General features: G+C 42.4%; 1 protein-coding gene across 2 annotated transcripts; it reads right to left on the bottom strand.

Moving 5' to 3' along the window:
- Nucleotides 1-261: 261 nt before the first annotated feature.
- Nucleotides 262-6506, bottom strand: LOC118368198 (chloride intracellular channel protein 5). Of its 2 annotated transcripts, none has more exons than XM_052496736.1 (6): nucleotides 5885-6506; nucleotides 1994-2103; nucleotides 1799-1924; nucleotides 1611-1717; nucleotides 1348-1529; nucleotides 262-1048 (listed from the first exon to the last, which is right to left on the bottom strand). In XM_052496736.1, the coding sequence occupies exons 1-6, from the start codon at nucleotides 6461-6463 to the stop codon at nucleotides 884-886; spliced, it is 1269 nt and encodes a 422-aa protein (XP_052352696.1). In that variant the 5' UTR covers nucleotides 6464-6506; the 3' UTR covers nucleotides 262-883. The 2 variants fall into 2 exon arrangements, with proteins under 2 accessions (XP_052352696.1, XP_052352697.1); XM_052496737.1 differs by lacking the exon at nucleotides 5885-6506 and adding an exon at nucleotides 3946-4244.
- Nucleotides 6507-15760: the final 9254 nt, after the last annotated feature.

The following is a 15760-nucleotide window of genomic DNA, read 5'->3' as shown; positions in this document are numbered from 1 at the left end:
GATTCAGTGCATGTTGTAGTGCATAAATGTAAAGTTAGGGCACTCTGTCTGCCTGTTTCTGTGTCCCCTCCTCTCCTCTCATGTCCAGTCATAACTATCATCTCATCCACATTGTAAGAACATCCTTATTTATTCAGCAGAGGGTGAGAGCATGTGGTTTCTGTATGCAAGCACCCTCCCACACTCACTTGTTTACTTTGGTATCATTCATAGAAGAGCATGTTAATTACTTGAGTAACAGTAAAGAGTCCAGCCAACTAATTTATGAGAAAATAGATTTATTATTTAAATTAGAGCAATAACACTCATTAACATTCGTTAACTTATGATCAAATTAGTATAGTTATAAGAAAACTTTGTTGTCAATTCCTGGTTTTACAATTCACACAACAACTCTGTGACCACAGGATGGTGCAGTCTGGGAAAGCACTTTCACTTCACAATCACATGCCCTATCATTCATTCATCTACGAACCAACCATTCATTGAAATCTACTGTGGTTCTTCCATTCAAATAGCACTTTCTCTTCATCCTCGGTTACTGCTCTTTGCTCCAATTTACTGTACTAAAACGGTTCAAATATTAACATATTATAAAGATCGAAGATCATATATCTTGAATTAAGTTAATCTTGCAATATTAACATCTTGATCATCTTGCTGCGCCACCCTTGCTCTGAAAATGTATTTTTGTGGGACAGCTGGAACTATATAAAAAAAAACGATTATTTGAGTAAAAGTCTAAAAGTCCAGAAGTGTGAAAGAAAGCAGGATATACTAAAATAGATTTTATATGACTGAGTCTGGGTTATTTTATTGGATTTAATGAAACCTGATTTGATTCATTTTGAAAAACTACACAGAGTAAGGATTCCAGGCATTATCACTTGGACAGCCTCTTGGCCACGTCCTGATAGGCTAGTTCTATCTCTGCATCAGCCGCGCAGGTGTTGGTAAACTCATCTCGCCTGTAGGCATTTTGAATGTAACGCCATACACCCCGCAGCTCTGCAGGGATCTCATAGTTACGGTATCTCTTAGCGACCACCTGGAGACAGAACACACACCATGGAGAGAATCACAATCACTTCTGATACAGTAACCATAACCATATAAACCTATAGGTGACTCTGGCCAAATGGGGTGCCCTGTATGGGCAGAAGGTGTTATTTGAGGTCATAAGAATTTAGGGCACAACACTAAATCCTGGAACAGACAGCCTGACACAAACAGATCTGAATGAAACACCAAAGGTAAAGAGATACTGTATCTTGATACAGCCCACTTCTGTAATTGGTTGATCATCACTTTCTGTCTGTAGTTGGATAATAACAACAGGAATAATACCTTGACGACATGTAATTTGGGCAGCAAGTTGCAGTCGGCCAGTGTTAATGTGTCTCCGTCTAGATACTTCCGTATAGACCCCCCTTCTGCCACATCTCTGCCATCCTGCAGCTCCTCTGGCAGCGGGGACAGAAGGAACTCATCCAGCTTGGCTAATGCCTTGTTGAGACTTTTCTCTAGAACTAAAGGATGCACACATACATTACTGCACACACACAAACCCAGGCAACCCACTTAGATCAGTGAAGTGTGTGTGTGTGTACCTGCGTTGTTCTCTGGCCTGATGTTTTTGATGTAGGCTGAAAACTTGGCGAAGATGTCGTTTCCTGCCGTATTAGACTCCCGGTTCTTAGCTGACAGTTTAGGGTACCTGAGGAACACCAGCGTTAACAAACACAATCTTATTTAGACTTTTTACAGTGTGTGTGCATGCACGTGTGTGTGTGTGTACCTGGGTGGAGCCAGCATATCCTCTAAGTATTCTTCTATCTTATTGATGTCCGTCTTCACCTCTCCTTCGAACGTCAGGAAGGGTGGGTGTGTGCCTGGAGCAAGGTTATGGAGGTCAGCCGGCTTTCTATAGGACAACACACACAGATGGGTTAGTGTATATCTGAGAGTGTGTGTATGTCCGTGTGTGTTTTACCTCTTCAGGTCGACTGTAGTGACGTTGAAGACGACTCCTTTTAGCCAGAGGATCATGAAGAGACGCTGAGAGAACGGACAGTTACCTATACTCTCCCCATCACTCCCTGCCTGCACACACGCACACACACACACACACACACACACACACACACACACACACACACACACACACACACACACACACACACACACACACACACACACACACACACACACACACACACACACACACACACACACACACACACACACACTGCAGACATTAGTACACATACAGTTATTTAAATATTTCTTGAGCCAGTATCATACCCTTTTCAAGTTGCACAATTTGTGCATGGATCTCAAAACAATAGGATATGACTACAGTTACCTGTAACCTTTAGGCTACTAAAATCACTGCCCTATACACTCAGACCTTGTCAGACCGGTAACACACACACACACACACACACACACACACACACACACACACACACACACACACACACACACACACACACACACACACACACACACACACACACACACACACACACACACACACACACACACACACACACACACACAATGGCGATGGCTGAAAGAGGATCCTGTAAGGGGACACCAGACACACCATGAATAATATATCAACCTTCCATTACACACCTCACTGGGCACACTGCCCTGGAACAACCATCACATTATAACTACCCTACTGTACCTCATATACCACCTAACTACCCCTAGAACTACCTCATATACCAGCTAACTACCCCTAGAACTACCTCATATACAGCTAACTACCCCTAGAAACTACCTCATACATCAGCTAACTACCCCTAGAACTACCTCATATACCAGCTAACTACCCCGAGAACTACCTCATACATCAGCTAACTACCCCTAGAATTACCTCATATACCAGCTAACTACCCCTAGAACTACCTCATATACAGCTAACTACCCCTAGAACTACCTCATATACAGCTAACTACCCCTAGAACTACCTCATATACCAGCTAACTATCCTAAGAAGTACCTCATACATCAGCTAACTACCCCTAGAATTACCTCATACATCAGCTAACTACCCCTAGAATTACCTCATATACAGCAACTACCCCTAGAACTACTTCATATACCAGCTAACTACCCCTAGAACTACCTCATACATCAGCTAACTACCCCTAGAACGACCTCATATACCAGCTAACTACCCCTAGAACTACCTCATATATCAGCTAACTACCCCTAGAACGATCTCATATATCAGCTAACTACCCCTAGAAGTACCTCATATACCAGCTAAATATCAACCTAAACCTATCTTACTACTACACACACTTCCCGGTAACTAACCACTAAAAGGCCTACTACATATAGGCTACACCACAATATAACTACCCCTACTACAACTTCCCCTCAACTACACTAACTACCCCCGAACAGTCCATTACCTACCTCAAAATGACAGGAGGCAAGGAACATGAACGCTAATGCAAATCCCTTGTTTATTTAGCATAACATATGCTCCAAATCTACCTCATACTAACTACCCCACTATACCAACTACCATTACCTCATTAGATCTGCATATCATGGAGCTATGAATAAGTATAAATGAGTCTCATAAGAATGAGTCTGGCAACACTAGAGCCACAACATGACTGAACCATTTAACCAGTTAACCTCATGCTTTCACTGCTTAGAGGACCAGAAATAATTCAGTAGATCTGATCTGTCGGACAGAGAAAGAGAGAGGGGGCAGCAGAGAATAGGAGGAGAAAGTTATAGGGGAGACAGGGGACAGGGGACAGAGAAAGCACTCGCAGGCGTGTTGGGTTACTCTGGCCCTGTGCCACGGGAAAACAACAACAACAACAACAAAACACACACACTACGCAGCAGATAATCATACAGCAGAAAGACATGATCCCCAAATACACACACACACACACACACACCCCCCACCTTGACAAAAAGTTCAATATCAGGGTCCTTCTCCTCTTCAGCTGCAGACGTGTCAGTCATCTCCACTGCTCTAACGGGTGTGTGTTATCTTCTGCAAAAGTGTGTATGTGTGTATTGTCCGTCTGTGTTCTCAGCCTGGGTTCTGGCCCAGTCACGTTTGTCCTGTTGTACCCAGCAACTCCTTGCTGTGCTGCGCGCTTGTGTGTCAGAGCTTCTGTCCTGACCGTGTCTCTTGATGTATGTGTATGTGTTTGTGTGTGTGTGTGCCCTGGTTGTTTTGATTTGTACTCTGAGTCCAGCTGTCTGAATGAGTGTGTCGGTCAAAAATAGTCAAGGGGGCGGGGGGTTGAGGTGTCAGTAAGAAGAGGGGGAGAGGAGGAAAGCAGTAGAGTGGAAAAGGAGAAGTGCTTTGGGATTGTAGTGTAGTGTAGGGAAAAGGAGGACAGGTAGGTATGGATGGATCAGGTTCCCTCCCTTATTAACATAATTAGATCTGAAATTAACCCCTTTCCCCTATATACAGTACACTCCTAGAAGAAAAGGGTTCCAAAAAGGTTCTGTGGCTGTCCCCCATAGGATAATCATTTTTGGTTCCAGGTAAAACCCTTTTTGGTTCCAGGTACAACTCTTTTGGGTTCCATGTAGAACCCTCATTGGAAAGGGTTCTACGTGGAACCCAAAAGGGTTCTACCTGGAACCAAAGGGGGTTGTTCAAAATGTTCTCCAATGGGGACAGCCAAAGAACCCTTTTTGGTTCTAGATAGCACCTTTTTTCTGTAGTGCACTGCTTTTGTCCAGAGCCTATTCCCATAGGCTAAAAGTGGTGCCCTAAAATAGGAGTAGGGGGACATTTGTGACTCACTCTTCAACTCAAACGCACCTGTGGTGTCGGGAACGGAGGGTGTGTGTGTATGTGTGAGTGTGTGTGTGTGTGTGGATGTGTTTTACTGCTGACCTTGTTGTTATTTATTGAGGTGTGTTGTCGTGTTAAATCCAATATAGATAACCTGTGAAGTGGACTTCAGAGCTCCATCAGATTGTAGGAGGATTATAAAACTATTTAAACTATAGAAAACATCAAACAGAAAATCACACCTGTATTCACACCTGCCCTAATCAATAAATCAATCAAACCTTGAGAGGAAGCAGGATGACCTTACCTGTGATATCCCTCCACAAACACACATCAAATAAACACACAGACACATACAGTAAATGCACTCACAAGGGGGATTCACATGCTACTGGAACCCTCAGTTGAGTCATTGGGGTGGGATGGAATTCCAGTCAGTTCATTTTAAATTTAGAATCTTGGCAACCCTCCCCTCCCCTCACACAAACACAAACACAGTCCACACACACACACACACACACACACACACACACACACACACACACACACACACACACACACACACACACACACACACACACACACACACACACACACACACACACACACACACACACACTGCTGACTGTGGTAATGTCACCTAAACGGTCAGAGAAGTGCAAGGCTCTCTCTAGTGGTCCGTGTGTGTGTGTGTGTGTGTGTGTGTGTGTGTGTGTGTGTGTGTGTGTGTGTGTGTGTGTGTGTGTGTGTGTGTGTGTGTGTGTGTGTGCGTGCGTGCGTGCGTGTGTGTGTGTGTGTGTGTGTGTGTGTGTAGATGTGTTTTATAGCTCACTTTATCTCAGACATGACCTTGAGAGGGCAACCTCCACTCTGATATCAGTCTACAGAGCATGATGAAACACATACACACCACACACACACATACGCACACACACAGACACACGTTATGTTCTTCTATCTTCCTTGTTTTACTACCCTTGTAGGGACATTTTCTATCCTTGTGGGGACACACAACTGAATTGGGTCTTAAACTCATACATCTTTCACAGTACGTTGTACCTTGATATCATTACCATGTTGTCTTACCCTGACGAAGAGTGAGATCACTGGCCCATCTGCTACTGGCATTGGTTCCTCAGGAGGGTTCCCCTGCTCTGACAACGATGATGAAGTAGAAATAGATGATGAAGAAGATGACAAAGAGGACCGCCGGGAAGAGGCTTCATCTGTGTTCACCTTCGCCTGCAGAACCCTCCTCTCCAACTTCCTCTTCTCCTCCTTCTCCTCCTCCACCTTCTCCTCCTCACTCTCCAGCCTCTCCTCCCCCTCACTCTCTTTCTTTTTCTCCCTTTCTCCCTCGTCTTCTGATGAGCTGGAGGACCTGAAGGAGCTGCTCTTGCTCTCCAGTTGGGGCAGTGGAACCGCAGGTGCCTCTCTCTGGCTCCCGGTGTTCTCGTACTCCACAGTTAGACCGTCTCCGTTTCCGTTCCCGGATGCCTGGGGTACTTCCACATCACAGTAAACAGAATCATTCACCACGTCACTGGGTGTCTCGTAGATACTGCTGGTCTGGGTCTGGTTCTGGTAGGTATCCTCCGTTGGGCTGTCTGAGTCTCTGTCCAGGGGAGTCTCATAAATGTTCTCACTCTGCTGCTCCATGTTCATGTTCTCACCACGATGCAACAGGTGCTTCTGACATGGAGGAGAGGGAGGGAGGGGGGAGGGAGGGGAAAATAGAGAGAGAGATGGAGGTTGATGAGATTGTAAATGACCTGGGGGCCGTGTGTGCACATGAGCGGTCTGTCCCCACCAACACTTATTGCTGTGATTATCCGGGGACTTTGAACCTGGAGGACGAGTTCACTCAAGGAGGGGAGAGCAGAGGAGAGGAGAGGAGAGGAGAGGAGAGGAGAGGAGAGGAGAGGAGGAGAGGAGAGGAGAGGAAAACATGATTGTCATAATTTTCAGATATAAATTAGCTGGACTCCCGGACCCAGATTCCCCAGGCATAAAAATAAATTGAGTATCTCCAGTAGGCTGCAGAAAGGGGAGAGGAGACCCATAGATTAGCCCTCGGTCCACTGGGCCAATCAGGAAGCATCTGTTGTGGGTGTGACGCGTCTGTCGACGTATCCTATATTACGATTGGTTTACCAAGCTGCTTGTTAAAAGGAGCGCCTCTATTTTGAGGACGTTTTAGGACATCGTCAAGATATTGAAATGACAACAGCTATTGTAGATAGCTATGGATGTGAACGCGGATCTATTTAAAACCAAATGAGAAAGCTGTGGAATTGTTGACAAACTAACAAGGTGCGTATGACGATCTTGCGCAGTCCTTCAGCTGGCTGGCTAGCTAGTAAACATCCAATGTTAGCTACCCGGCAGAGGTAGTAAGTTAGCTACCAAACTTTTAGTTTGGAAAAAAGTCGTCAGTTGTAGCTATATTTCTCTGAAGCTAGTAGGGAGCTATAACTGTCATTAAAATCATTAGCTAGCTACATGATGTGCTGTGGTGGTGGTGGTGGCAGTGCATTGGTGGCAGCAGTAGTAGTGGTAGTGGTGGTGGTGGTGGTGGTGTAGGTTGTCAATATAATGTAAGGGAAGACCCCCCTGAAATGGACAAAAATGAATGGGAACATATTGGCACCATACGAAACATATACACGATGTCCAATACCACTCAAAGGGACAGCATTTCATTCAAAGCTTATGGCAAATGTCATATGGTAAATGCCAAGTGTCACACAGCAAAAATCCAATAGATGGTGAGCGCGCTCCACAGTAAATGTTCATATTCCAAATGCACATCAACCCAAGACCCAAGGGTCAAATTTATAAAATTAGAAGAAAAAAACCCAACTTTATCACCCCCTTAAAAAAGTGCTTTCTGGACCGTTTGTCAATTATACATGTATAAGAACTGTATGAACATACTTTTGTCATATTTTATTGTCATATTTTTTTAACTTGTCCATAAGGCATGTTTTGTCCATTTGCAATATGATTTCATAGGAAGTCAAAGGTCGAAGTCAAAAGTCAGTGAACCATTGCCAAATGCCATAAGAAATGTTCAAATGCAATATGAAAGTATGGAAAATGCCAAATCAGGATGTTATGTCGATTTACCATGTACGATCATAGGAAGTAGGAACCCAAAAGTCAGTGAACCATGTCCAAATGGCATTTAAACTGCCCAAATGATATATAGCACTACGTTAAGCCATGAATCAACCTAGATGGTCTATTTGTCATGTATGATGAGGGAGAAGTGCGACTCTGCTGTTTTTAACCATTTTTAAAAAACATCCAAAATGACCAGGGGTGCCCCCTATTTGACGGGCACGGGTGGGGGTTGCTTCCTACCCAACCGTAGACCATTTTCTCCCCCTAAAGGCATTAAAAACCATTTAAAACATGTGCTCCTGGTAACCCATTCCAATCACCAGGTGCACGGCTGTCCATTTGCAATATGTTTCAATGGGCATTTACCATCACGAATTTGACATGCTCAAAAATACTGCAGGAATGCGAAATTGACTGGCCCGATGAACTCGGGATGGCTGGGCAGTGATTCTGCTTTCTCTCCATCACTTGTTTGTGTTGATTTCAGAATGTCAATTTGGTGATGGTCTATCACTGTTTAAACATATTGCAAATGGGCACAAGTTAGCCAGCAAGTCACCATCCATCAGTCAATTAAATATAATTCTGACACCAAACTGATACAAACGGACACCACACCCACTTTATCCAACTCGTTTAGAAGCCAACTATCACATATTTCAGAGCAGGCCCAAAATTCACAGCACCTTCTGTTTAATTGGTGCTGAAAATGCACATTTTCCGGGCGTTGCTACTGGGTCCTTGAATGAGCTATCGGACAGAAACGTTAGGGTCCGTCTCTATGGGTTGAGGTGGTTTCAATGCACCTAGTCTTGCGACTCTAGGACTTTTCTAAATGTTGTCATTTTTGTGAGGGTCAAAATGAATTGAAGTTTTGCAAATGTACGAGGCTGTTTCTTGGTCTGAGAACCTATCAACTTGAGCTCGAGAACAGGTTTCTAAAGTTTCAGAGCTCTAGGTCTGACGGTTCTTTGATAGATCGAACGAAGGTAACTATTGCAGGTTCTGTGTGTCTGTAAGACCCACACTCTGTCACTTTGTCCTTGCTGTGTGTGTGTGTGAGCTTTTCTTGGAAATCTGATGGGAGACACGACTGATTTACAGTTCATGAGTGTTGCCTAATCACACATGAAGTTTTGGAAAGATGTGACTATTTTAACCCTTCAAAACAGCCCCTATGACCCCAATTAAAGGCACTTCCAGTTGGCACTTCCAGTTGGCACAGGAAGCTAAAAGTAAACATATATACCCCCTCCTTGGGGTAGTCTCTTACAGAATGTTGAGTTTTAAGTCTTTACGTTAAGAACTGACTGATTTACAGAGGGTTGAATGCGTGTGTGTGATTTCAGAAAATCACAGAAATCTCGCAGCGCTCCGAAACTCACCTTAACGGAGTCCTCTGAACAACTGGATCTGTAACTTTTTTGAAAAAAAAAATAATAATTCTTTGACCATCACCAATTGTACATTGTACGATTTCTCGTCAATTACAATAGATAAATGGCTGGTTCTTTTTTTCCTGACACCGTAGGTTCATGTACTTTGACGTGAAGTGGTCAAATTAGCGCTTTATTTTTGTTTTTGACCTATAATCCCAGAAAAATGGCCTTAACTCAAAAAGCGTTGAGGCCTCGACACCATCTTGTTTCTGGGCCCATTAGTCCAAACCTATGCTCACCAAGTTTTGTCTTTTCCGTTTAGGAGAAATGGCCATGGTGGCCATTGGTGATGTTTTGTACATTTGCAATAAGATTCCAATCGCCATCTGGTGGAATTTACCCGGGACAGTGGAAAAAGGACCAAAATTAGAAAATGTTATAAAACGGAAACCAAATGTCGGTTTCCCGGAAGATCTGGCCCCGATAAACGGCCCGCCGCCGTGTTTTACAAACATTCGTGGACGTTTACTAAGGGACCGTACATTTGCAACATGGAGATTTTCATCGATCATAAAGCAAATGCAGAAAAGTGCCCTTCATGTATGTAATGACTAATTTCCTGATTTTCTAGTTAGCTCCATTAGCTTAGCAGTTGTCATTTGATTTCCATTTGAAACCCTAGCCTGCAGGCTTTGCATATGGGCGGTGTAATTCACTGGGACTTGTTTGACAAAAACCACAGGTGTGTTTGTGTGTGTGTCACAGTGTGTGTGTGTCACAGTTTCACAGTATGTTTGTGTGTCACAGTGTGTGTGTGTGTCACAGTGTGTTTGTGTCACAGTGAGTTTGTGTCACAGTGTGTGTGTGACACAGTGTGTGTGTTTGTCACAGTGACACCGTGTGTGTGTGTGTGTCCTGTGACTGTTTCGGTTTGGTCACATTTATTGTTTTTGTATTTTGTGTTCATGTTGAGTTTTTCTTATTAAAACATGGACACTTACCACGCCCCATCTTGGTCTGATCCTTGCTACACCTCTTCAGAGGAAGAAATCAGCCGTTACAGAGCGTCTCCCTCAGGGAGAGGAAGCTTTTCAGAAAATGTCATCTTGAAATACATGTATATTATACGTCTTTATAACAATATATTATAGCTAAAGGCTTTATTGGTATATACTCCACAACCATAATTTGGTATCTTTCCATCACAAAGTTTGTTTGGACTTTTAGTTGAAGCATTTGCACCTCCCCCGACTGCAGTCATCGACTTCCGTCTGCTTTCGTAAGTCACCTTGAACACGGCCATATAAAGGCTTTATTGGTTTTAAAGCTAGAATAGTTAGTTGTTACATTTTTTTTTTTTTTACTTCTAAATTAATGACAGATACCCATTGATTCTTGAAGAATATAACTTATAAATGCCTCAAGGTTAGTCAAAATGTAAACAAACACTTTATAGCTTCAAAACATTGTTAAAACTATCAGTTTGATAGTGAATTTGAATTTGAATGGTCACATTTCTCCAGGCCCATCCCTCAGCTTTATACCAAAACAGAGGTGGGGTGATCGCTTTATTTTTTTCAACTGACTCTAACCTTAGTGTGTACTCCACACTAATTTGGTCTCACTCACTCACTCACTCACTCACTCTTAGAATGTTAGCGCTGCTGTACTTCCTCTTTAGCGTCGCCTCATTGGCTGCTTCGTTGGGAAAGACAGAAAGTGGCGGCGGTGTTGTTGGTGTCGTTTGACGGTTTCAGACGGTTCCTTCTATCCAACCTAAAGCTTCTGTACTCACAGGGAGTCCTTGTGGAACAGATTACTAATGTCTTTATCACCAAGACCTACCCCATCCATTACAGCCTGGTAATATATATATATGACAGGTCTGTATGCAGAGTCTCATGGTGTCGTAGCTAGCAATGTGTTTGACTTCACCACCTTCAATGACAACGACCCCTTCTGGTGGACGAAGCCGTGGCACTCTGAGTACAAGAAGTCGCGGCACTCTGGGGAAGGTGCATCTGCGACAGCCTAAAATCAGACACTGATGTAGTTTTCCAACAGCAATGCTCAGTGCAACATGACACACACCCTTGCTTTTCATTGGAATGTCAAAATAAACTCCCCCATATCACACACTCACAAATTGTAAATATATACTGTATGTGTACATTGAACTATCAATTGGTGAGAGAGAGACTCAAATATCACATCAATTCGTACATATCCACACTGTATACTATCACGTCCAAGTTCGTTTCAGTCACGTTTTTGGTCACGTTCGCGTGGGTCAAACAAAAACACTAATGATTGGTTGACAATAGAGCCTCCCACAATGCAGGGTGATGCTGCAGGGTGAAGTTGGGGAAGATCAACTTCAAAAACTTGCAGTCGACTCATGTAATGACGTTTGATCACATGGTTATTGTAAAGCTCAGGCAGTCGTAATGTGGCACAAGTCTGACAATTTTTATCCACACAATGCAACACACTTTGAATGGCGGTGACCAACATTGGTCATCGACTCGACAAAATTGATCAACTCAAACATGGACAATATTACATTGCATTATATTGTGCTCAGTTCTGCTGATTTTTATTTTTTTTACTGTACGAGTTTGTGTGTGTTAACAGGTAGATGACAACGTGGGTCTGCTGCTGTCAGAGCTGAAGCGGTTGGGGTTGTGGGGGCGTGTCAACGTCATCGTCACCAGCGACCAGGGAATGGCCCAGTATTACACTGATCGCATCATCAGACTGGACGAATGTCATTACCCTGACAACTACTCAGTAGTAGACCTAACCCTTGCTGCTATCATACCCAATGGAGCTATACACACACACACATATACTCACTGTGAGTGAGAAGTTTATGACTAGTTAAAGGAGATTCTGGTTAATGTGTCAGCTGCTGGGGCTGCCACTGGCGCCAAACAACTGATCTCTGTCCCAGGCACGCTGCTTCCTGGATGGGGAGGGCTGTGTCAACACCTCCCTAATGGTGGGACTGGTGGTGGGGGTACTGCTGGTTCTCACCACACTCACAGGTCAGTCTGCCTTATTGTTTGTATTACATGCATTACATTATTATCATGTTTCTATTGAAATATGTTGTTTTTACTATAGCTGAAAGACAGGACATTTAAATGAGCACTACAGTCGTGGCCGAAAGTTTTGAGAATGACACAAATATTAATTTTCACAAAGTCTGCTGCCTCAGTTTGTTTGATGACAATTTGCATATACTCCAGAGTGTTATGAAGAGTGATCAGATGAATTGCAATTAATTGCAAAATCCCTCTTTGCCTTGCAAATGAACTCAATCTCAAAAAAACATTTTCACTGCATTTCAGCCCTGCCACAAAAGGACCAGCTGACATCATGTCAGTGATTCTCTCGTTTAAAAAAAAAGTTTTAAATGTTATATCCGTTATTTTACCAGGTAAGTTGACTGAGAACACGTTCTCATTTACAGCAACGACCTGGGGAATAGTTATAGGAGAAAGGAGGGGGATGAATGAGCCAATTGTAAACTGGGGATTATTAGGTGAAAGTGATGGTTTGAGTGCCAGATTGGCAATTTAGCCACAGCATGCCAGGGCGGATTGCAGAGGTCTTTAAAAAGAAGTGTCAACACTGCAAATATTGACTCTTTGCATCAACTTCATGTAATTGTCAATAAAAGCCTTTGACACTTATGAAATGCTTGTAATTATACTTCAGTGTTCCATAGTAACATCTGACAAAAATATTTAATGACACTGAAGTTGCAAACCTTGTGGAAATTAATATTTGTCATTCTCAAAACTTTTGGCCACGACTGTACTACCCTTCTCTCTCTCTCTCTCTCTCTCTCTCTCTCTCTCTCTCTCTCTCTCTCTCTCTCTCTCTCTCTCTCTCTCTCTCTCTCTCTCTCTCTCTCTCTCTCTCTCTCTCCCTCTCTCCTCTCTCTCTCCTCTCCTCTCTCCTCCCTCTCTCTCTCTCTCTCTCTCTCTCTCTCTCTCTCTCTCTCTCTCTGGTCTGTTCAAGTTGTGGAGGCCACGGCGTCAGTCTGCCTCTCGTCCGTTCCAACACATCTCGATACAGGACGATTATGTTGATGATGCTGACCCTCTGCTAGACTAAATGAATCAATCACAGCTCCTCATAACAACAAACCATGCAGCAAAACAAGCAACAAACCAAAGCTCACCACCATGCTCCCAACAACCAGTCAGAACTCAAATGGGAATAAATAGGGAATAGTGTCATTTCAGACACAGCCATAGTCTTTTACAAGAGTTACAGAGCGGTAGTCAGATTTCAGATTTATACACTCCTCATTCTCTGTGGTACAATACTTACAGTATGGAGTATTCAAATAAATATGTACACTATAAATAAACATATTGAACCATAAATAGATAAAACTAAAGAAATAAGACACTAAAGAGAAGACTGGGGTTACTTGAATTTGTCTGTATACAGAGAAACCATCTAATATGATATAACACGTGTTTATATATTTGAAGAAATGCTCTGTTAATTTTTTTGCAAGACAATCCTATAAAGAAGAATACATGTTTGCTAGGGGAGCTTCTGGTAAAGGTATGTAAATGTGTATTTTGAAGGGTTTATTTCCTAAAGAAGAAGTAGCAGTAGTAATAGTTTGAACAGCAGTGATGGGTTTTGTTAGCTACTCTGTAGACTGCTGAGCCAGGGAGTGGAGTCAGAAACATGACTGAAGCTATGTTTCTGCTGTTTGTTAGTCAGTTCATTTGATTATATTTAGAAGTGTGTGTGTCTGTGTGTGCTGAGGTAAGCTATAGCTCTGGTACTGTATGGTTTCCTGTAGTGTTAAAAGGAGACAGACAAGCTATATTGTTCGAAAGGCTGTGTGCCTGTGTGTGTGTGTGTGTGTGTCGGTGTAGAGAAGTCAAAGATCTGCTGTTACTATGGTTACTATACCATAGTAACCATAGTACTATGATTAATATGCTGTAACTATGCTGTTATTATGGTTACTGCACAGTAACTTTACTGTTACTATGTCAACCGCCCACCTCCAGGTGACTACTGAACTGGTCCTCAGGGTGTTTCTGCTCATATTGTCAGTGACTGACATATGAAGCGTAAAGTAAACCTAAATGTTGTGTCCACATTGTATCATTATTTTGCAAAGCATCTATGATTAATCATTACACTGGATATAACTGACATGTGTGTGTGTGTGTGTGTGTGTGTGTGTGTGTGTGTGTGTGTGTGTGTGTGTGTGTGTGTGTGTGTGTGTGTGTGTGTGTGTGTGTGTGTGTGTGTGTGTGTGTGTGTGTGTGGGTGTGTGAGAAAAAGAAGGGGAAAGAGTATGTGTCATTGGAACCACCAGGAAAAAAGAAAAGAACACAACCACACATGTTGGGTATGAATAGTTTATATATTTTTAATTTCAGTCACATTATAATGTATTAAAATGCAAAGATATAAAATTAAATAGATACTGACTCATGTAACATTTGTATATTTTTCTGATGAAACTACATGTTTTAAAATATGGGTTATCTTATCTCTTATTACCAATATCGCTATAGATACTACTACTATATCTGTGGTATCTTATAGTATGTCTGAATTGTCACAGGTTAATAGTCTTTTCAGGAGGTAATGTTACAGTAATAATCCATCTCACAGCATCAACTTTAGTGCAACAATCTCCAAACATTAGCATCAGAGGGGTATGTCACCAAGAAAGATCAATAAGTTAGCCTGTCAAACGTTGAACCCTCCAGAGGGGTATACTACAAAGCTAGATCAAGGAGTTAGCCGGTTAACTTGCCTGAATATTTTTTAAATACCTTTGCTGTTTTTCTTGTGGGGGGGGGGGTAAGTTTGAAATGAGGCAGACCCAGGACAACAACACAATATCAAAGTGCTATAAGACACTATTTTCATCATTCTCATTCAGTTTGGACATTCTAAATGGAAGAACATAAATCAGCAGTACATAACTAGAATCAATATTGCTAGGGGCAACAACAGATATGTCCAAGCTGAGGGACATGGACACATCAACATTAGAAAAATGTAAACCTTCACCAAATAAAAACACTAATATATTTATTTATTAAACTCCTTGAGATGAACCAACTATGTCGTTTTCAAGGGGGTCCTGTGAGTTCAAAGGAAGTAATGACTTAAGTCATAACTTCTATATCACACCTGTACAATACATCCATGTTAAGTTTGGTTAAAGGTAGATTCAACAATATGACATCATCATTTCTGTTAACTGCAGAAATTAATTTTACTGTTGATTTCTGTAAGTAGGAAGTTGACCCATATGATGATGTCATATTGCAGTGTACCTTTAACCTGCTCTGTGGTTATAAGAGCTGGCTCCAGCCCTGACTGACTTTATTTTTTATAAAACTAGTTTCTGATATGAACCTGGAACAATACAGCCTAATCTCTGAGCCGATTGCGT

Source organism: Oncorhynchus keta, chromosome 35 (genome assembly GCF_023373465.1).
Source record: "Oncorhynchus keta strain PuntledgeMale-10-30-2019 chromosome 35, Oket_V2, whole genome shotgun sequence".
Lineage (NCBI taxonomy): Eukaryota > Metazoa > Chordata > Actinopteri > Salmoniformes > Salmonidae > Oncorhynchus > Oncorhynchus keta.
Note: the sequence above shows the minus strand (reverse complement) of the source record. Positions and strands in the feature narration are given on the sequence as shown.

Excerpts from the sequence above, each read along its gene's own strand:
- LOC118368198 (XM_052496736.1), bottom strand. The coding sequence starts at position 6,463 with ATGAACATGGAGCAGCAGAGTGAGAACATTTATGAGACTCCCCTGGAC. Across the intron at positions 2,104-5,884 it reads TGATCTCACTCTTCGTCAGG|GCAGGGAGTGATGGGGAGAG; the intron begins GTAAGACAACAT and ends GCGTGTGTGCAG. Across the intron at positions 1,718-1,798 it reads GATATGCTGGCTCCACCCAG|GTACCCTAAACTGTCAGCTA; the intron begins GTACACACACAC and ends GGTGTTCCTCAG.